Source organism: Taudactylus pleione, unplaced genomic scaffold (genome assembly GCF_031769625.1).
Source record: "Taudactylus pleione unplaced genomic scaffold, aTauple2 ptg000016l, whole genome shotgun sequence".
In the NCBI taxonomy this organism is placed as follows: Eukaryota; Metazoa; Chordata; class Amphibia; order Anura; family Myobatrachidae; genus Taudactylus; species Taudactylus pleione.
Genome location: NW_028284418.1, coordinates 49,289,659 through 49,312,620, shown reverse-complemented (window position 1 = coordinate 49,312,620; position 22,962 = coordinate 49,289,659). Strand labels below are relative to the sequence as shown.

The 22,962-nt window shown below is 45.0% G+C and overlaps 1 protein-coding gene across 1 annotated transcript in view; it reads right to left on the bottom strand.

The window, feature by feature from the left end:
* The window catches only part of LOC148542031 (ATP-dependent translocase ABCB1-like), a 190,343-nt gene that overhangs the window by 49,305 nt on the left and 118,076 nt on the right, over positions 1-22,962 (bottom strand). Inside the window, exons 13-22 of the mRNA XM_088473936.1 lie at positions 22,534-22,659; positions 22,217-22,420; positions 19,894-20,064; positions 19,598-19,759; positions 13,611-13,847; positions 13,339-13,491; positions 13,133-13,237; positions 7,309-7,386; positions 2,670-2,753; positions 1,281-1,484 (exon numbers count right to left, since the gene is read on the bottom strand). Of these exons, the coding sequence (XP_088330062.1) occupies positions 1,281-1,484; positions 2,670-2,753; positions 7,309-7,386; positions 13,133-13,237; positions 13,339-13,491; positions 13,611-13,847; positions 19,598-19,759; positions 19,894-20,064; positions 22,217-22,420; positions 22,534-22,659 (1,524 nt within the window). The remainder of the gene's footprint in view (positions 1-1,280; positions 1,485-2,669; positions 2,754-7,308; positions 7,387-13,132; positions 13,238-13,338; positions 13,492-13,610; positions 13,848-19,597; positions 19,760-19,893; positions 20,065-22,216; positions 22,421-22,533; positions 22,660-22,962) is intronic.

The window sequence follows — 22,962 nt, the reverse complement described above, 5'->3', positions numbered from 1 at the left end:
ATGATATCAGACGTTAAAGGTTTAAATAAATTATTTGTATTATATATGCACATTATATTTGCACTGTGTTTGTTTTTATTTCCATTTTAATGTCCGTAATGTTTAAAGCTTTAAAAAGTTGAATTGAAGGAGGAAAAACAAAAAATTTATGTAAGGGGCATGAATCAGGAACTCACATATAGGGCCTAATTCAGAGGCGGTCGGAGGATGCAAGCGGTCGCTCAGAACTGGGCGGCCACTTGCATCCTGACCGCCCGCCTCTGTTGCGGTCGTTAGGCTGTGGGTTAACACCCACAGCTCTAACGACCGCTCGGGTGATGGTCGCGATGGTCAGAGACCAGAGAGTCATGGTCAGAGGTCAGAGAGCCGGAAGCTCTCCACTGACATCACTAGTGATGTCAGTGGGGCCGCCCCCAAACGGCAGACGTTCCCATGGGAATGCCTCCGTTTGGGCTGCCACCCCCCCGGCCTGCCTTCCAAACGGGGCGAGCTGTCAATCAACATCGACAGCTCGCCCCCTTTGGAAAGAGACAAACAGCGCTGGTCGTAGCGGGTCTCACGCATGCGCATGAGGGAGCCGGCTCCCTCGTGCGCATGCGCACTGGCAAAACATCGAGGCGGCCGTGCGGTCGTAGACCGTACGGCCGCCTCTGAATAAGGTCCATAGTGCTATGGCTTGTTTGAGGGAGGGTGGGCCCCAAACTGGTACCTTGCCTAAGGCCCCATGAGGTCTAAATCCAACTCTGGTTCCATCGGCGATTACCATCAATGGCACTAAACAATCTATGGTAAACCATCAATGGTTTGCACCACTCTATGGCCACCACTGCTGAGGGGGGAAATAAGGGCCGCAGGCCAATCAAAATAGGGTGTGTGGCTAAAATCCCTGCCAAACATCGGGTTCTACTCTACCATTGATGGCAGAGAACCATTGGATCTCTGCCATCGATGACAAAACCATCGACTATCGGTAGTTAATCATCGATGTTTGATAACATTGATGGTCGATTGCCATCCCTAAATCAAACCCAAAATATGCATATTTACGGTTTGTCATGAACAGTCGTCATATTTTGACTGGGGCTATGAGGCAGCAATACTAACTACTGTGCCACTGCTCTATATTATGACTCTCATAAATTGCTATTTTAATTTATTTAAAATGTTTGATTTCTATTTAATTATAATCCTCCCAATTCCATTGAAGTAAAATATATTGACAACAGTATTCGCCAAATAAAGTCTTTTATGGTCACATTATGACAATTAAACTGACTTACCCTTCCAGCTTCCTCTAAAGCTTTCTGATCCTTTGATGCGTGGCCAGACATGGATTTCATTCTAATGAAATTTGCACCAATCAGAAATGGTATACATGCCAGAATAAGCAGTGTTAGCTGCCAGCAATGCGCAAACGCAATTATGATTGCTGCCAGAAGAGTGCACACTGTCATAGTGATCAAACCAATACGATTGCCAGTAGCCTGGAGATAGGAAAATTAAGTGAAATTGGTATTATTAATAAAACACCAGCCCAATTTGAAGGCACCATTGTAAAAGAACATAACATATATTTATATGACAATGTCCCTGAAGAGAAAAGAGTTTGTTGAAATAAAATACGTTTATTCAAATATTCATTAATCTTGTGATGTACAGTAGTAGTTTCACTATACTGCAAAAATTTCCTAGTTGCTAAGTAGATGCTACCATATTTCTAAGAATGTCCTACATACAAGTCAGTTTAAAGCCGGGTTCACACTATAAGATCTATTGTTCAGTATATCGTACACATTGTATAGTGTGTATGCCCAATCCATCATTCACTGCTTTTGTTCAATGAATTGTTCAATGAACGACAGCAGTGAATGATGTGCTGCACGTTCAATGGGACGAATCCACGGCCGACGCGGTGTTGTTACATGCAGCATGTAATGGTACATCAGGCTGACATGTGGCGCATTGTGTAGTGTCTACGGCTAAGCAATGTATCGTAACATCGCATCGCCGGATCGCACCACCATTTAGGTGTGTACCGAGCTAAAGTAAACAGCCTTGTTTGCTGGCATGTAAGACATAACACATAGTGGGGCTTACTCTGAGTGAGAAGCAAAGAGGCTGTGTTTGCGTGATGCCATTGAAGTCAGAATGACTGCATTATGCTAATGCAAGTTTCCGTTGGGCTAATGCAAACATTTGCGCGGCTTCAAGTTGGAAGCCGCTCCACCCACTGCTTTCCCATACGCAGCCGCAGACATAAACATTTGCTTCCCTTCTCCATACGCGCGACTCTCCTACACACAACACTCCTACAAGACGGAACAGCTCTGTGTGATCACAATGTCACTGCCTAGTTCCATGCGATCACATGGTCAGTGCCAAGTTATTTGCGATCACATGGTCACTGCCTAGTTCCATGCGATCACATGGTCACTGTCTAGTTGCGTGCGATCACATGGTCACTGCCTAGTTTAATGCAATCACAATGTCACTGCCTAGATCCCACTCATTTCATGCCGAGAAATCCAACCAAGAGGAATATGAGTAAAAGCTCGTACATTTTCTTCTGCGCATGCTATTTGCATCTGTGACAATAGGTCGGAGATCCCCTTTAACATAACAGTAAATTGTCAAACTTTAGAGGACTAAAGTGCGTCACTTATACATACCCCTTTTACTTGTGATGCATCTGTAGCAAGTCTGGTCAGTAAAACACCAACTGCATTTGCATGATCATCAAAGAATCCGATTTCCTGTTACAAAACATTCACTGCTTATTATAAACAGCTTTCATATTTTGACAGTCTTCAAATAAATGCATTCTAGTTAGAAATGTATTATGAAAATAATTTGTAGTATTTTGTTACTGGTGTGTAACGACACAATATTACCCACATGCAACAAATTCATTGTTTAGGAGTAAAGTCACACATTTACTTTAAAAGTACAGTACATTTGCGCAGGTCAGATACTATTATCCACACCATCAAATATGTTTAACAAAATATATGATTGCAAGCCAAGAGACACGTAAATATTTAAAATCTACAGTATATTATTGTGCTAAAATGTGATTGTAGAAGATTTAGCGACTGTGCAGACATGACCACAATGTTTGTAGTTAGCAAGCAAGGAATGGGTATTAATTACCGACGCTGAAGCCCAAAGACTAAACATCCTGGTAAGTGTGCTAACCCTCTACTGTCTCCCCCTAACTCTCCCTTGGTGGTGCCTAACCCTAACCCTAACCTTCCCCTGATGGTGCCTAACCCTAATCCCCCCTTCCCGCATCCTAAACTTAATTCTGCATTACAGATATCCGTGACAGATGACATTTTGGGAAAAATTTACTAAGCGGCGGGTTCTAAACCCTGGCGATTTGGTGGAGGTTTGACGGCGGGTTTTATTCTGTTCTAAACCCCGGGGGTTTGGTGGCGGTTTTGCAGCGGTTTCTAAATGACAGCCCTGTTCTCTTCTATTCTAAAATGTGTTTTGACTGTGGTTTGGCGGTGGTTTTGCTATCTGCAGATTTACTAAGGCCAAAACCGATGCAAAACTGCAGTCAAAACCGCCACCAAACCCCCAAGGTTAAGAACTGAATAGAACCCGCTGTCAAACCGCCGGGGTTTAGAACCCGCCGCTTAGTAAATTTTGCCCTTTGCCTCCTTCTGAGATTTGAGCCAAAACCGAACTGTCACAATCGTGGGATTTTGAAGCTGTGTTCCCAGACTGGGCCTTGGACCTGGATTACCCAACTCAGGTGCTCTCTGGAGGAGACTTGGTTTTATGAAGTTTCTCCGCATGAGAGGATACAGAAGACTGGTGGAGAGTTTGGTTCAACTCGGAAACTGCTTGAGGCAGCTGCCAGGTGAAAGGTGGCAGTATGGACTGCTTGGAGTGGCTGAGAAGCCGTGAGGTGAGAGGTGGTAGCGTGGAAGCTACTTGGTGCGGCTAGGGAGCCGTATGGAGATGGTGGTAGCTCGGACGCTACTCGGAGCAGCTGGGTAGCCGTAAGGTGACGGTGGTAGCTCGGACGCTACTCGGAGCAGCTGGGTAGCCGTAAGGTGATGGTGGTAGCTCGGACGCTACTCGGAGTGGCTGGGTAGCCGTAAGGTGACGGTGGTAGTTCGGATGCTACTCGGAGCGGCTGGGTAGCTGTAAGGTGACGGTGGTAGTTCGGAGGCTACTCGGAGTGGCTGGGTAGCCGTAAGGTGATGGTGGTAGCTCGGACGCTACTCGGAGTGGCTGGGTAGCCGTAAGGTGAGTACTAAGCTAGATAGCAGTAAATACCTATGGAGCACAGCGGGAAGGTCACTTAGTAAACTAAGAAACTAGTTGCACTGGCAACTTGCTAGTGGGACAGGAGGTCCCTTTATAACAGCTGCTGGATGCTAACTGGTTGGATCCAGAGGGAGAGCTGCTCCATAGGTGGAGACAGCATCACATGTTCGGGGTCAAGATGGCTGCGCCCATTCACCCTGAAAGTGTGGCAGGAGCACTCGTGGATGGCAGCCCAGCTGAAGGAGACTGAGTGCAGGTGCCGGCGGGGAGTGGAGAAGAGAGCGGCCACATGGGAGCAGAGGCAGTGATCAGCCAGGGAGTCGGAACGCCGCAGGACAGCGCCCGGACAGGTAAGCAGCGGGGTATGATTCTGGGGTCTCTGTGGGGATTTGTGACATCAACCGCTCATCTATACTAAAAACATGTCGAAACGACATTGTCCGTATAGCTTGACAAATAGTTCTTAGAAGGGCCGCAACTAGGGGGGGACTAGAGGTGCACATGCACCAGGTGCCGGAATGCAGGGGGTGAAAAAGGGCTGACTTGTGGTGGCTTGGGGGCTGCAAATTCAGAAAACAGCCATCCAAAAATGGCCGGCGCCAAGGAGGAGACAGTTGCTAGAGATCCTTACTGGACCTCCAGTGTCTGTCTCCTCCTTGGCGGTGGCCATTTTTGGATGGCCGTTTTCCGCAGATTCCATGCGGACTAGCCGTCTGCATAGACTCTGCTGAAAACGGCCATCCAAAAATGTCTGCCGCCAAGGAGGAGACAGATGCTAGAGGTCCTATAGGCCAGCACAATGCACATAGAAGTGCTGGGAGAAGATGCTGAAAGCTGCATCTTCTCCCGTGAAACCCCCTGGTAACGAGCATAAACCCCATGGCAACGAGCATGTAATCCCTGGCAATGCGCATAAAACCCATAGCAACAAGCATGAAACCCCCTGGCAATGAGCATGTAACCACCTGGCGACGAGCATGGAACCCCTGGTAATGAGCATAAAACTACTGACAATTAGCAGGTAATTTTAAAGTAATTAGAAGCCTTACTGTGGGGCATAAAATGGTGTCGGGCAAATATGTAAGTGGCACTTTGGTAATAGGCAGTGTGTGGCATAATGTGTAATGGGCATTATGTGTGTGGAATAATGTAAGTCACTATACCAGGGACGTCTGAGTAGTGCACAGCCTTATGGAGGAGCAAAGACAAAATCCAGGTACGGGAAGGGAGGGGGCGCAAAATTACTGCCTTGCACCGGGTGACAGATATCCTAGTTTCAGCCCTGGGTCTTAGGCCCTCATTCAGAGCCGTACGCACGCTCTGAATGAGGGCCGCTCCATAACTATGGAGCGTCCTCCTGGACGCTCGTATAGCTGTGGGTCACCACCCACAGCCTATACGAGCGTGCAGTTTGATGGCCGCGACCATCGCGACCATGGAAACTGCGAGCCGGAGCCTGCGGTTGAGGTTTTCAACCGCAAGCCCCGGAGTGATTTTGGCTCTATCAGAGCCAAAATCACTCCCACTGACATCACTAGTGATGTCAGTGGGCCGGCTTCTGACAGGAGGCGTTCCCGTGGGAATGCCCCCGTCAGGGAGGCACGCCCACCAAAGGGGGCGTGCTGTCAATCAACATCGACAGCACGCCCCCTTTGATCAGACACAACGAGCGAAGGAAAGTCCTTCGCTCGTCGCGTCTGGCGCATGCGCACGACGGAGCTCCCTCCCTGAGCGCATGCTCAGTGCAGAACATCGACCCACTTGCGAGCGGACAGCCGCTCACGAGTGGGTCTGAATCAGGGCCTTAGTCACATAGATCACGTAGATAAGTACAGGATTGTAATTTTTACTTGCACATTAGGAGGTGAGGAATGCTACCCCTATCCCCTCAACTCCCTGCCGGTGGCTCCCACTGTGGTCACAGCCTGGGTAACTTTTGTGGAGGAGAAGGGGTTGGGGGGGAGACCCTCTGACCTGACGAATGTCCCATCCAATATACTGGTACACGGTAATCCCCTGTGCTAAACTGAATATTAGTGTTTTTGCTTTGCTCCCAACTCTGAATCAGCTCCTTAGTGGTCAATGCAGCCTAATGAAAAAACATATAGAACATGATTAGTAGAAATGGGCAGGCAAGTGTTTTATTGTAAATGGCACCCAAAGGATGTGAGGGGTACAGTTGTATTTATATTGAGAAAAGATCAAGGCACATGAGTAGGAGCAATTGGATTATGTTATATGTATCACGCATGAGTTCATGGGTTGGGTATGGGATCCCGGCAGTCGGGATGCCACTGGTCAGAATCCCGGCAGCATAAGATCAGAAACCTAACCCTTAACCCTTACCCCTATACCTCCATCCCTGGTGCCTAACCCTAACCTCCCCCCTTAGTGCCTAACCCTAATCCCTAACCCTAAACCTAACTCCCGATACTAACCTTCAGGATGCCGGCAGTCAAAGTTCCGGAGCCAGTATTTTAACCGTCAGCATCCCGCATGCCGAAATGCTGACTACATCCCCATTATAATATGTTTCCATTATTTTCCCAGTGGGCTATCACAGCATCTAAAGTAAACCATACTTGCCTATGTTTGACAAAGCATTTCAGGAAGATTGTGAAAGCAGCACCTAATAGCGCGGCGGTAAAGTGGGCGTGTGCTACTACATCTGAGGGGCGTGCCATAAAATTGATTTACATTCTAATGTAAATGAGCCCCAAAGCAGTTAGTAAGATCTACTTGTTGATGAAAACACTCTGATACTTTTTAGAAAATGAATGTAGCCATAGGGATCACTGTGCCTTGTAACCAATGCTGGGAAATTATACTAATGATATATATCTCGGTTTCTTTTTTTACATATAACAGCTTTATAATGTGGGTAAGGTGGAATCAGGGAGTTTGCTAGACTCTTCACGGAGTCAGGGGGATTGCTACTATTTCAGGGAGTCTCCCTGACAATCAGGGAGAGTTGGTCTAGATATGCAAAACAAACGTGTATTTAATACAATAAACAACCTATTGTACCTGCCGAAGGAGTGCCTTAAATGATATAGACCTTAGTCTCATGGTTAAATTTTCTCCCGAAATTCCAAAAGAAAAGCCCTGAAAGAAAAAAAAAAAAAAGCATTGTTTTTTTCATTTCGCAGTTCTCTCTTAGATGTTCAATAATGAGAGTTATGGTAAAACTTACCTTTGCTAGCTCTCTTTCTTTGAAGTCCATAGGGTCCACAGGGACACCTTGGGGTTCAGGTGGAGGTTGGACCAGACACCAGACAGTTAAAGCTGTTGACTCCAAGGATGTATTGGTCCTTCCCCATATACCCCACCCCCAAGCTAGAGGCCCTTCAGTTACTTAGCAAGCCAATGGTAGGAGGAGGACAGAAGAGAAGGAAGACTGGTACACAGAAGAAGCACACTCTCATACAAGGGAGACAGAGACTGGTGACCAGGAAAACCAACCCAGAGAAGCCAGGGGTGTCAAAGGTAAGTTTTACCATAACTCTCAATTTCTTCTTCAGGGTCCATAGGGATACACAGGGATACTTGGGGATGTCCCAAAGCAGTATTCAAGGGAGGGGACGCTCCTGAGCTGAAAGTAGTATCCATTGCCCAAATCAAGCAAATGTATCAAAGGCATAGAACCGCAGAAAGGTGTGGATAAAAGACCATGTGGCTGCCTTACAAAGCAATTCAGCAAAGGCACCACGACGGCCTGCCCACAAAGGACCCACAGAGCGAGTGGAATGAGCAGTGATGGTAGATGGCACAGGGAGACCCATCTGCCACTAGGCAAGTGAGATAGCCATGCAAATCCATCTGGCCATGGTCTGTTAGTTAGCTGGCCAGCCCTTCTTGTGGAATCCATAGAGGACAAATAGAGAATCTTTTTTCCTAAAGGAACAGATAAATCCAAGGACGCCTCACCAGCTGAAAAATCGGATGAACAGAAGGCCAGGGCTACAATTTCCTAATTGATATGGAATTTAGAGACCACCTTCAGAAGAAAACCAGGACGAGTAGGAATAGATCCGGGCAGAAGCTGGTTTACACGCCCTAAGCATAGTCTGTACTACTGCTCGAGAAAATCCCTTAGATCTTAAGAGGGATGTCTCAAGAGCCACGCCATCAAAGATAGAAGACCCAAGTCTGGTTGTAGACAAGATAACAGATCCGGCCGTTGAGGCAGCAGAAGAGCAGCATCGATAGAGAGGTTCTGAAGGTCTGAGTACCAATGTTGTCTGGGCCATGCTGGAGCCACCAGAAGGACAATGCCTCCATCTTGTTTGAACTTCCAAAGGACTCGAGGAAGGAGGGAGTATGGAGGAAACAGGTATGCCAACCGAAAGGTCCACTTTATGGACAATGGGTCTACAAAGGCTGCCGCGGAATCTCTGGTTTTTGATCTGTATATCATCAGCTTGCGATTGTGTCGAAAGACCATGTGGTCCACCTTGTCCACAAGAAGTTGAAACACTTCTGGGTGGAAAGACCATTCCCCAGCCTGTACATTGTGATGGCTAAGGAAGTCTGCTTCCTAATTCAGAACTCTGGGAATGAACACTGCTAAGATTGCCGGAAGGTGTTTTCCTGCCCATGTGAGAATGTGATCCACTTCTGACATGGCTGCCCGACTTTGAGTGCCTCCTTGGTGACTGAGTTAGGCTACTGCCGTGGCATTGTCGGATTGTACCTGCACAGGTTTGCCCTGAAGAATATGCTGCGCCAGAGTGAGGGCTTTGTATACTGCTTGGAGTTCCAACACGTTGATTGATAGAGCTGTCTTGACCATTGTCCAGCAGCCCTGGAAGGAGTGTGGCCCAGTCACTCCCAACCCCATAGACTGGTATCTGTCGTCAGGATTGCCCAGTCCGAGATCCAGAAGGGGCATCTTCTGGTTAGGTGAGATGTCTGTAACCACCATGAGAGGGACAGATGAACCTTTGGAGAGAGAACCATTGTTTGGGACTTCAATCCATTCTACCTGCAGAGGATCAGGAGGTCTTGAGTGGAGTTGGGCATATTGCACCTTGACGAAGGTGGAGCCCATGGATCCCAGAACCTGCATTGCTGAGTGAATGGACACTCAGCGACTGTGGAGTAGTCTGCGTACACGTTGTTGCAGTGTGGAGATCTTGTCCGCTGTTAGGAAGATTCTTGAACCTGAGAATCTAGGAGGACCCCCAGATGGATCAATACTTGTGAAGGAACCAGGGAGGATTTCTTCAAATTGATTAGCCAACCATGATCCTGCAGAAAGGCAAAGGAAACCTGCAGGTGTTGTTGAAGAACCTATGGGAAATGTGCTAAGGTCGTCCAGGTATGGCAGCAGTCTGACTCTCTGAGAGGTGAGCTGCCTTAACCAACATAATTTTGGTAAAAACCTAGGGGGCTATAGAAAGTCCAAAGGGCAGAGCTTGGAACTGAAAATGTTGCTGTAGAACAGCAAACCTGAGAAATTTCGGGTGAGAAGGCGCTATAGGTATATGTAGGAAAGTGTCCTGAATATCAAGTAAAACCATAAAATTTCTCGGTTCCATAGCTAGGACTAAAGAGCGCAGGGTTTCCATTCCAAAATCTGGGCACCCTGATGAATTTGTTCAGGGATCTGAGGTTGAGAATAGGTTGGTAAGACCCATTTGGCTTCTGAACCAGAAACAAGGTGGCATAATAACCTGTTCCTCTCTGAGATAGAGGGTCCGGAACTATCACTCCCATCTCCAGTAATGACCGAATAGCCTTTTGTATAAGTAGGGCATTGATTGGGTCAGAGGAAGGGCCTAGAAAAGCTGGTGGGGTGGTCGTCTTAGGAAAAAGAGGGCGTAACCATAAGATACCACTTCCTGTACCCAATCATCTGAGGTGATTTGATGCCAGCACTGGGCAAAGAGAAGTAGTCTGCCTCCTACCCTGTGATCTCCCGGATGGAGGCCCACGCCATCAGGCGGATGGTTTATCCTCTGATTTTGCAGCAGGATGGCAGGTGGCTCAGGCCTGCTTGGACCCAGGATTGGCTGACTTAGAGGAAGCCTGCTTTTGAGGAAAGGACTGGTCGCTAAGTTTTCCTTGGGGGTGAAAAACTCTAAAAGACGTTGTCCATATAGCAGCCGGAGCAGATGGCAGAAGAGCAGTCTGAGAGGCCGCAAAAGAGGTGAAAATCTTGTCCAAGTCAGGGCCGGTGTAAGGGAGCGATTCTAAGGCCTTCTTAGAGTCTGCAGCCGCTTTCCAGGACTGTAGCCACTGAGAGCGACAGACAGACACTGACATGGATGATATTCTGGAGGTTAAAAGACTCACATCCAACATTGCATCCCCTATGTATGAAGCTGCATCTCTAATGAGAGCAATAAGGGAAAGCATGTCCTGAGAGGCGTCCTCGGGGAGGAGCTCCTCGAGGACATCTGTCCAGCCTTCAATTGCTTTAGCCACCCAAGCAATAGCCATGGATGGGCGAGTAGAGGCTCCTGAAAGAGAATACATACATTTCAGACCAGCTTCTACCTTTTTATCCGTGGGGTCCTTCAGCGAGGAAGCGGACAGAATAGGTAAGGTAGAACTCTTGATCAACCGCGTGATATGAGAGTCCACTGCCCGGGGAGTCTCCCACCTAGTACAATGATCAGCTGGAAAAAGATAACAATGGGTCAGTCTTTTATGTGCCTGAAACTTTTCACCGGGTGTCTGCCAGACAGGCATCACATGTTCAGCTAGCTGATCAGATATAGGAAATTCTGCAGAATTAATCTGTTTCTTAAAAAGAGGGTGCTTTGACTTTGGAGCGGGTTCATCATCTTCTATGTGAAGTATATTTCTAACCGCTCGTACTAGGGTAGGGATCTTTGCCTGTAGTTCCTCCTCCCCTGAGGGAGATTCAGTAGTAGATAAATCCGCGTCTCCTGCCTCGTCAGAAGACACCTCAGAATCTGAGAGGGACGTGGACTAAGAGGAAACCAGAGGACGCTTATTTTTACTGGGCAGTGATTTCTCACCCTGTATATTTTTCACAGCCATGGATACCATTGTCTCTAAGATAGCGGGCAGAGGAGGCAGTGGAATTGTTTGTACCTGTTGTGGCAACTCCATAGGGGGAATTACAGCCTTTACCTGCTGTGGCAACACCAAAGGAGGAATTACTGCCGGGACTGTTAGGCGGTCCACAAGTGTATTTAGCACGTGAGTAAAGGAAGCCCAGGGGGGCTCTTGTACAGGGGCTGGGGAAGCTGATGGGCCCAATGTATTATTACAGATGGCACAAAGTCCCTCTTGGATTAAATCTTCCTCATTTAATCCTGCTGCACATGGCCTACATAACAGCAGTGTGGGTGCAGCAGCTATTTTGTTACTTTTGCCTGTTAGACATACTGCAGAGTAGAATAGCACTATGGTATTAGGCAGAATATCACCACTGAGTATACAAACTCAAGGAGGGAGGTAATATAAATAGCCTGTTCAAGCCTGTATTAAGCTGTAGAACTTCAGCACATTTATGGCACTATGTATAGTGCAACTGCCCTAGTATGCGATGACTTCACAACTCCGGTGAGAAATGATGTATATATGGACCCTTAACACACTAGTATTGTTAGGGACACAGGGAGAAAAAAGTGATAGGCATAAGAAAATATCAAACAGACACACAGTGCTAGCAGATCGCATACAATGCAGAAAAGTAACTGCACATTTAGCACTAAAATCAACTACTCAGACTCTAATGTCCGGTAGGCTAAATCGCTACATAACCTGGCTCCAGGGATAAGTATGTAGGGGGACCCGGACCCTGCGTTCCCATAGAGAGCTGTGGCGGAGCCTAGGAGATGGCCGCCATAGACCTCTGAGAGGGCGTGGCCGGAGAGAAAATGCAGCTCAAAGCGGTTTAGACGCTGTGGAATGGCGCCTGAGCTGGGGAGGGGCCGTTTAAATAGGGAAAGCTGACCTCCCCTAGCTGATTATTGACCCCAGGGATGCTGGTTTCCCGCACCATATGTAACCTGGTGGTTTTAGTGGAGCACGCGGACTTCCCTGGTGTACACTCAGTGTCCTCCAGTCTGTCCCCTGAGACCGGAGGAAAGAGTGCCCGTGTGCGTGTTACCGCAAGCGGTAACCCGCCTTACCTGTCCCCTGGTTTCGAGTTGCAGTCTCTGGTCATCCCGCGGGGCCAGCTAGCAAGGTTCCCGTAGCCCGTCGAGAGTACCAGACAGAACTGGAGTTGCGACGCCCGGAGGGGTGATGGAGTGTCAGCACAGATGTGTCATGGACAGTCTAGTAAAAAATTATTAAATCAAATAAATAAAAGCTTATGGGCTGCCTAAAGCAGCCCACTGTCTAAATGGTGATCTGACTCCTGCAGACAGTAGAACTAACTGCAGGGCCTCTGGCTTGGGGGTGGGGTATGAGCAGGGCTCTCTACCCTCTTGTGCTTCTCCCTACTTTAGTTTCATCTACTTCTTACTCACCACTAGGGCACCTAACACTTGGTTACTTATGCTCTGTTGCTTATCTGGGTGTTATGATCGCTAATGTAGCAATATATATTATCCATGTCCTGTATTGTATTGTATTGTTCTGTAAGTCGCTTGTCTACAACTTGTTTATGTACTTTGTAAGGTGCTGCGGAACATTTGTGGCACCATATAAATAAATGATGATAAATAAATTATGATGATGATGATAGGGGGAAGGACCAGTGCATCCTGGGAGTCAACAGCTTTAACTGTCTGGTCCAACCTCCACCTAAACCCCAAGGATCTCCGTGTTTTTCCCTATAGACCCTGAAGAAGAAATATTATTTATGTATAAAATTTCATAAAATAAAAGTTTTCATAAAGGTTAATAAAGTAAAAAACATACATACCATGAAAATGTATACTATTAGACTGATCACCCCCAGCACAAGAAACATAAGGGAAAGCAAGACTGTCCTTTGACTTTTTTCATTCTCATCTTGGATGCTGAATGACTAAAATGATAAAAGATAAAGATGGCTCAGAGCAATTCAAACTATAATAGAAACAAATAAGGTTATCACATTTATTATGTGCACTTGAATAAAAATCTTACCCCAATAATTTTTCCAAAAATGACTGCAAAAGTTGGGTATATGCCACCAGATATGGCTGCAGCGATAATGCCAATGACTATGTAGAACATTTCAGGTTTGTTGAGCGCTAGTATTCTACGAAGAGAGAAAGAGGGAAGTTTCTCTTCCACAACCTGTATGAAAAAACATTGTAATATTAATATATATATTTTTTCTTTAAATATAGTGTGACTATCAACAGAACTTGACCAATGTTAAAATATAGTAATATGTACTTGGTTATGTGATTTACCTCATTTGCATTGGTGGAAGAATTGTTGGACTGGGATTTCCTTTTTGCAAGTATTCTACTTTTCCTCTTACTGGAATGCCTATGCAAGTCATTTCTGCTTATATTCTCCAAGACATCAGCAGCAATCTCTGGATCATCTTCAGTGGCTATATCATCATAATCAAACAGTTCTCCTTCTTCTTCATCTTCTGCTTCCTCATCATCATCTTCTATTTTCTCCTCCTTTTTGTCATAATTCTGTGATTGAAAAAAACCCCAAAACAAATGGACACATAAACATGGTGAGTCTGATTGAGTTAGGCTGGTATCCTGTGGCCTAAATGTAGGCGTAAAACTTTTACACTGCAAACTAGATGACTGCCATATTAAATAAATAAGTATGTGCATTCACTTTGCCTAAAATAAGTAAACAGCACTACTGCTATCACCAGGGTTGGTGGCCGCAAAAGCAGGAGGACATCGAACATGAGGTGTCTTGCAGATGCATTAACCAGCACCAGGTTATCCCAGGCTCAGATGGTTATATTAAAATAGGGTGACCCATGATTTGGTGTTCCCCTGTCAAAATGTGAGCCCAGGCCCATCTTGTCAGACCAAAGAATTCACTAAAAAAATCTGGACAATTAAAAAAAAAAGGCATTTCCAGAGCAAACCTCGTGCTTAAAAGTGCGGGGGCACTTCCTGCAACCTTTGGGCAATGGTGTCATTTGTTAGTCAAATTAGATTAAGTACTGTGGGGAACTTACTACCCCTTTCAGAATTTTAAACCAGCTACAACCTGGTCAAAAGTGTGTGCCCCCTCACCCCCCTTTGGGCAAACCAGACTCTTGCTGAATAGCAGTGCAGCTCCTTGCAACCCTGTGTATGGGTATGGGTCAGGGTAATAGTAAAAATTAAAAAAAAACATTGAGTACAGTAGAACTACAATGGGCTGCTGGAACAAAGATAATATAATTTTATAAATATACTGTATATTCAAAACAAAGTTGGAGGAAAATAAATACAGTTTTGGGTTCTATGTATAAATATTGAGCTGTGGACACTAGGGCAAGGTCTGTAGCAACTCTCTCAGTGTCACTATTTTAGAACCTGTACACTTAAACACTGAGCCTTTCTGTTTAGTAAAAATTAAGGGCCTGATTCAGAGCCAGACGCAATTAGCGCTCGCTCGTCCAGAAAATAGGGGTGGCTATTCAAATGAACCGTTCGCTGTTTGCGGTCTGTTCACGCCTCTAGGTCTGAACGAGCGAACAAAACTTGCGGTCGTTTTTTGGGAAACTACGCCCCCTGGCCGCTCGCATCCTACGTCATGTCCGCTATTTATTAGATTAATCGAGTACATCGACCAGGGTATGAGCTGCTCGCTATTCTTGTGGTTGGTTTTTGCTACCACAATTTTGCGAGCAGTTCTGGCTATAAAATAACCCAGTGACGTGCTCAATGACGCTGCTGTTTTAATTATGCACACCCATAAAACGCCCGTTTTGACCTTTAAGCACGCCTGCGATCGGATCTCCACTCCCCGTTTTCAAGCACCTTCCCCTGTTACCACCCACATACGCCTCTTTCTGTCACTCAAATTATCAGGCATTCGCTATTTTGCGAGCACATGAATTTCGACCGCACTGACTAGTTCGGGCATCCGTATAACGATCCGTACGCATGCGCAGTTGGGTAAACATCGCTCGGAGCGAACGACCGGCCGCTTACGAGCGGCTCTGAATCAGGCCCTAAGACTTTTCATAATGTTAGTTCTAGAAAATTGCAACCATTTTATTTTATTTAATAGTGCTCTATATAGTTTATTTTTGCAGGAATGGGATTGAAATGCTGGCAACAGCAGATACCCGACAGGATCAAGATCCCAACTGGGGCAGGTAAGTACCCTAACCCTCCCTTGTCCCTCCCTAACCCTCCCTTAGTGGTGCCTAACCCCAACCTTCCCTCCTAGTTCCTAACTCTAACCTCCCCCCAAAACCTAACCCCGCTAGACTACCTAATCCTAACCCTCTTTTACTGCTCCCTAAACGTAACCCTCCCAGGGGGTGCCTAACTCTAACCTCTCTCTAAGGGTGCGTAACCCTAACCCTGCCACCTAGGGGTGCCTAACCCAAACCTAACCCCGCTAGACTCCTTAATCCTAACTCCCCCCCTCTCATACTTACTTTCATATGGGATGGCATCCTCAGCTTTCTGGTGTTGGGATGATGATAGGTGTCTGTATTTCGATACCTATCAAAAATCCCTAGCCCAGCATTCCGATGTCGGGATTATGACCGGCGGCCTTGCGGCCGATGGTCACATGACTACATCCCATTTTGCTTACTGTATATACTTCTCAAACCAGTGTCATAAAGCTAGAGATGTGCTCAGACCCCCATGTTTTGATTTTGGTTCTAATTTATCATCGTGTTTTGGTTTTGACAAAACCACCCTCATGTGTATTGTTTTTTAATTTTTATTTATAAAAGCAGCTAGGTTTATGTAATTTGGGCCTGTTTCTGTTCCTACAGTATTATTAACCTCAGTAACATTAATTTCCAGTCATGTCCAGTCAATTTTGACCAGCTCACAATATTGGTTTCAGTTTGCACCCATATTGGCCAAAGGCTGCAGCATACTGACTGGCTAAATTAAGCGACAAAGCAGCGGCACAAACACAGGAAACATAGTGGCACTGCAGTGGCAGACATGATGGCAGTTTAAAATAAACTATACGTTGCTATAGAATGTTTTAATTAATTCAGAACTAGATCAGAGGCCGAGGCCAGCACAAGTAACAGGTAACTAGAGGTGGAGTATTTTGTGGAAGCCATGTAAAGCATTATTGATTGTTTGATTAAATTACAGTGTTAATATAGCTATAACAAACCAAAAAAATCGGAAAAATAGAAAACACTATTAAAAGACAAGCATCCAAAATGGATGGCATTGCAAAATACAAAACATGAAAGCCACAGTAATTTACAGTAATATTGGAAAGTAGTCAGCATCGCGGCACACACAGTGCCGGCAGTTAGTATCATGGCATCAGAATCCTGACAGCAGTCAGAATGGCAGCCCCAGCAACCCGACGGCTGCGATTCCGACAGTGAATACTAGGGATAGGGGTTATGCACTAGCAAGAGGGTTAAAGGTTGACTGTGGGAGGGAAGGATTAGGGTCAGACTGGGTTGGGGGGGGCGATTAGGGTTAGGCTGCAGGGGGGGTTAGGCTGCGGAAAGGTGGGTTAGGGGAAGGGTTAGAATACTTACCTGCATACTTTGAGATTTCCACTTTAGAGATTATGCTGCCAGGATTCTAACCGCTGGCATTATCAGCACCGGGTTCACCTACCCAACCCGTAATATACACTGCCTGTCAAACACACACAATCTTTGCAATGCCCATAATGAAAAGTGGTGCATGATGGAATTGTCCTTGGGCCCTCCCACCTACCCTAATGTTGTATAATAAAAAGGATATGCACAGTTTAACAAACCAAGCACTTCAGTAACAGGAACAGCCATTTTTGTCATTCATTTGTTTGTGCCCCCACAAAACAAGCTACCAATGGGTTTAAGGTGGCTAACAATGTTGTTATTAATCAAATCTACAGTTGGAAAATGTCATTATCATCCTCACCAGTGTTGTTAATATCATCATCACACAATATTAGCTCATCCACACTGGGCTCCACCATTACAGAAGTCTCTGTACTATGCTGTAATTAGCAGCAAAGGTCTTTTTCGTAGAAGTTGAACAGTAATTCATTTTTATGAACATCAGTTTTTACACATTTTTAGGAAGTAGTATCCAGCACTGATCACTCACAAGGTGCCCGGCAGCTTAAGTAAAGCAAATTTACTTTGTACAAGGGGGTCCAAATTATTATTTTTTCCTCCCAGTATTCAAAGGGACTGTGTGACATTGTAATTTGTACATTGTCATTAAAATAATCCTCCACAATTCTATTGATGCATACTTATCAGAGTCATGGTAGAGGTGTCAATAATTTTGGGAAATTCTTTTAATGCTGATGTCATAATTGTGTATCACTCTGGTGCACTGAGTTGACCCATCATCCTCACCCCCAGTGGGTCTCTTGAGAAAGGTCACTTTTTTCCGGCAGCAGCATTTGCTGGAGAAACTGAAGCAGGAGACATCATCGTGTCATCTTTGTGAAAATTGGTTTGGGGAGCAGATGATTGGAGGAAAACCACCACACAATCTGTCTCTTACACTTTAAGGATAACACACTATGCAAATATTTTTTCACTAATGGCTTTGTTTTTTATACAAAAAAAAACACTGGCAATTGTTTGCATGCACTTGGAGGCACAGGTCATTGTGAGAATTGTTTTGAGGTGCAGATTTAGGGTGGGACCACACCGCACACACCGTTGCTTATACTGAAAGGATAACACACCACACACAGAACAGTAATATACGCTGCGCCACTCGTCTGAACTGTTCACTTCTTGAAATATACTGTACAATATAATTTTTTTTAATTCAATTACAAAATACTGTAGTTGTTGTTTTAAACAGAAAAAAAAATAAAATATATATATATATACATATATATATTGTGATAGAAGCACTGGAGACGTTAGGGATGGCATGTATTTGTGTCCCAGATTCCTGTAATATGTGTTTTAACCCCCAGGATCTGAGTGTCGGCTTTTGGTAAAAGCCGGTGAATGGGTCCTGGGGGTGTGGATGTGAGAGAGAAGGGATTGCTCCATCCACAGGGCCGTTTCAGGTGTTAGGCTTTACAGCCTGTGAGCAGGCTAATTAGGAATTACACCAGGAAATGGCTCAACACAGCCATGTAAGAGTTTTGATGCAGTGTCTCATACCTGGGAGAGCAGGCCCGCAGGTTAGCTTGCTCTGAGACACTGTTTTCTATCCAGATGGTACTGTGGACGTGAGCTTATTTAGTGTTCGGTTAGTGAGGGAATTTACTGTCTAGTTAGAGCCCAGACGGGCTAGGGTTTATTTTATGTTTTGTTTATTTGATTATTAGTGTTGCACAATAAAAACTGGCGCCGACCAGCTTGCACGAAAACCCACGACTGGAGTGCTATTTCCTGGCTGCTGTGTGTAAGGAGGTGTCCATCCACTCCAGGAGAGGGACCCCTACCCCAATCATATCACAATATATATATATATAGTAATAATCACACAAACACCGCAATAGCTGGAAATCGACGTTTCAATGCTCACAGCATTTTCTTCAGGATACAAATGAGCAATATAAACAATCTTTTTTGTAAAGAACACCCAGTGCACAGACGCCATATATATATATATATATATATATATATATATATATATACATTGTTGAATTTGTTTTATATATCACTGGGGGAAAAAAACTCAAAACCAAGAGATCTTCTTGGGGTGCAGCAGCCTCAAACTCAGAGTATACTGCAGAAAAAAATGCTGCAGGTTCACTTTAAAAAACAATCGACAGCAGCACAGACAGTAGCTAGTATGTTCATCTTCACCATTTGCAGTGTGTGAGTGTGCTTTGTGTGGGGCATACCCACATATTCTGAGAAGTGACAATGATGCCTGCAGTCACACTTCCCAACTCCTGTCTCTAGATCCACCTATTAAACTCCTAAACCTAACTTCTCCCAACCTAATGGCACCCTAATGGTGCCCTGATGGCTTGCTAAATATTTTTTTTTTTAGCACAGTGCCTCACAGTGCTCCAGCCCACAGTCCCATACCCTCTCCCTCTGCTTTGCTGTGTGAAATGGCGCCTGATCACGTGGGAAGGACTTTAATATGCAATCCAAAAACACGATATCCAATGCCGGGAATATTACTTTTTGCCTTGTTTTGGTATCTGAACTTGGTGGGAAGACCTGAGCCGGAACTCTCGGAACCCCTAGATTAGGTTGTGTTCGGTTTCCAGGAAACTGAACCCGCACATCTCTACATAAAAGAAGCATATTTTACAAATAAATTTCCCAAGAAAATAAATAATACAATACCTGCAGCGTTACAAGAGAATAGTAAACCCCTTTTTTATTCATCAAATCTTCATGCGATCCTTGTTCCACCACCACGCCATTGTGAAATCCAGCAATGACATCAGCTGATCGGATGGTGGATAGCCGGTGAGCTATCACAATTGTGGTACGACCTGCTCTAGCCTTATAAAGAACGAGAACAAGTATGAATAACATATTTATATAGTGTGTACAAAACAATCAACATATAGGACAACAACCAACCATTGTAAGGGATTATCTTAATAGATTAATTAAATAACATGGCCTATACATACCTTATCTAAGGCGTTCTGCACAATACTTTCACTCTGTGTATCCAGAGCTGATGTCGCCTCATCCAGCAGCAGGATTTTGGGATTACGTACTAGGGCCCGAGCAATAGCTATTCTTTGCTTCTGGCCTCCACTGAGCTGCGCTCCTCTTTCCCCAACCATTGTATCTAACCCCTGGAAAGAATAATATAAAACAAATCAACACCTAATTCTCTTTCATAAATTACATAAAATAATACAGCTGTAGGTTATGGAGAAATCATTTCAATGGTATAATAGTATATAGCTGTGATGAGTAACCTGCGGTTCTGCTGCTGAACAATATAAGAACAGTTCTGATGAAGCTGAATGATATTGATCCAGCGAAACGCATTAAGCTACACTACAACACCTGTAAGGATTGGAAAATGACCCAAGTTTGCTGACAACTGCATTGGACTTTGGACATACAAACAATCTCACTCATTGACTTTGGATTTACAGCTACAAGTGGATCTTTCTCACAGCCCCGGATATTGCGCCTGACATGCTAAGAGGACTGTTCTACCAGTCTGTTCAACCTCTTGCTACAAGTGGAACACTTTGACAGCCCCGGATATTGTGCCTGACATGCTAAGAGGACTGTTCTACCACTCCATCCAACTTCTTGGTAACTATTGCTGTGTTAATTCAATCAGTCATTGGGAGCAAGTCCTAATATAAGCATTTACCACCTACAGGATGTTTTATACCAATTCCTTTATATTTTAAAGTAATCCTTTAATTTTATATGGTTTAATAAACAATTATTAAATTTGTTATACATCCGTTTCTCTGATAACATATTATTGATCATTATATAGTTAGCGGCAGTTTTTTACATACAGTTTACAACGAATGCTAGGAGCCCTAAATCAATAACAGCTGGATAGCCACAGGCACCATTAGGGATCACTAAACCTAAACTCTAGGTGGCTTATATTAAAGATCTGCAAAAACAATAGGTCAAAATTAGGGATGAGCGAACTTTGGGGATCCGAGTCAGATCTGAGTCTGCACAGGTTTTCCCGCCTGACTCGGATCTGAAAACGAGGCAAAACGTCATCATCCCGCTGTTGGATTCTCACGGGTTTTGGATTCTATAAATGTCCCGTGATCTACGCCATTTTTCATTCCAGCTGTGGAGAGTGAAGATGGAGGGAGCTTTCGAACTGTGCTATATTGCTGTGCATACTGCATAGGGGCTGGCTACAATTGCGTTGCTTAAGGGCTGGCTGTTGTCCATATAGGGGCTGACTGGCTGTTGTTGTGAGTCTTGTGACTGAGGTTGTCCTGTCCATCCATAGGGGCTGGCTGTCTGTTGTCCATATATAGGGACTGGCTGTTGTCCTGTCCATAGGGGCTGGCTGGCTGTTGTCCATAGGGGCTGACTGGCTGTTCTGCTGTGTTGTCCAGGGGGTGCTCTGTCCTTAAGGGGTGCTCTTCACCCCCAGTGTGAAAAAAATAACAAAAAAACTTTTTTTTCTGTGCGTATTAGCCACACTTGTCAGCAACGTAGGTGCCAGGGGTGCTGTGCAGGGGTGCCAAGAGGGGGGGGAGTGGGTATAATTTACCCAGGGATCCAGGTGCAGATTGCTCATGGCTGCTAAGCAGCAGCCACAGCAATCTCCTATACCTGAGGGGGGAGCAATCACACTGATCGCGCCCCCCCCCGGCTTTGAACCGGGCTGAGGGGCTCATAGCGTAGTATGGGGTTTTGGTTTTTTTTTCCTTCCGTGATTGGGACACCTTGATAAAGACCACCGGTGAGGGGTCGAAACGCATCGGTGTGAGGAGGCAATCCATGACAGATGGAGGTACCATTGCCGGAAGGCTGGGGACATGAGCATGGATCAGTGGAGTGCCCGGGACTTACATTGATGTGATACATCACACGCCCATTGAGGTTTTACCTCTCTGCCATCTGGTAATTACATACCTTTGTCCGTTGGGAAACCCTGCCTAGGGAATGCTGTCATTTTAACTGTTTTTGTAACATTAAATACTGTGCTTCACTATATGCACTCTCTTTTCTTTTTACCCCCATTGGGAGTTTATAAGGTCTCCTGTTGAGACGAGTCATCTTCCAAATATAATACTGAATCTTGGTCAAATCACTGATCTCTTCAAAAGTGGATATCGTGACTGAGTGCAGGTTATGTGATTTTCTGTTTTTTTCACATTATTGTATTGGTGGAGGTGTAGGGGTACCTTCATACGAAACTCATTTATCAGCTGCACAAGTCTTTTTTGCACACAGATCTACATTTCATACACATTTTGTATCATATAAGAAATGTTATCTTACATCTGGAAGCTTAGATATAAATTCATAGGCGTTGGCTTCTTTAGTCGCTTGTTCGATCTCAGCGTCGGTAACAACCTCTCTTCCGTAGCGGATATTTTCTCGGATTGTCGTTCCAAACAAAATGGGCTCCTGGCTGACGACGCCGATATTTTCTCTTAGCCACTGCACATTGAGAGTCCGCACGTCATGTCCATCTACCGTCACCTAGGATCAGGAAGAACATATTACACCAACTAGCCCCCCAGCTCTGACTTCAGAAGTCCATCGATTAAACAAACATCTATATTTAATAGTAAGGGATGGTCACAGACACTTACCTCCCCTATTGAAGGATCATAGAATCTCTGTAACAGCTGAATTGTGGTGCTTTTTCCACAGCCACTGGACCCAACAAGGGCAATAGTCTTTCCAGCTTTAACTTGGATGTTCAGACCCTTTAAAATCTACAGTACAATACAAAATATATAGAAATAATGAAAAACTTGTCATTATAATTATTTATTGGTCAGTTGTACAATGTAATTTCATATACATGTTTTTGCTGCAAGTTTAATTTGCTTGTGAGCAAAGCACTATATAAGTATATTTCATTGGCATATCAATGATAGGTGCAGGGTGTGCGGGGCACACAGGCCCCTAGGTCATGGGGGCCCACAACGCATACCCTACACCAATAATGATACCTACCTGTCCAGAGTCCCACATTGGCCGGCACTGCAGTACAGCAATAATCACTAGGAAAATGG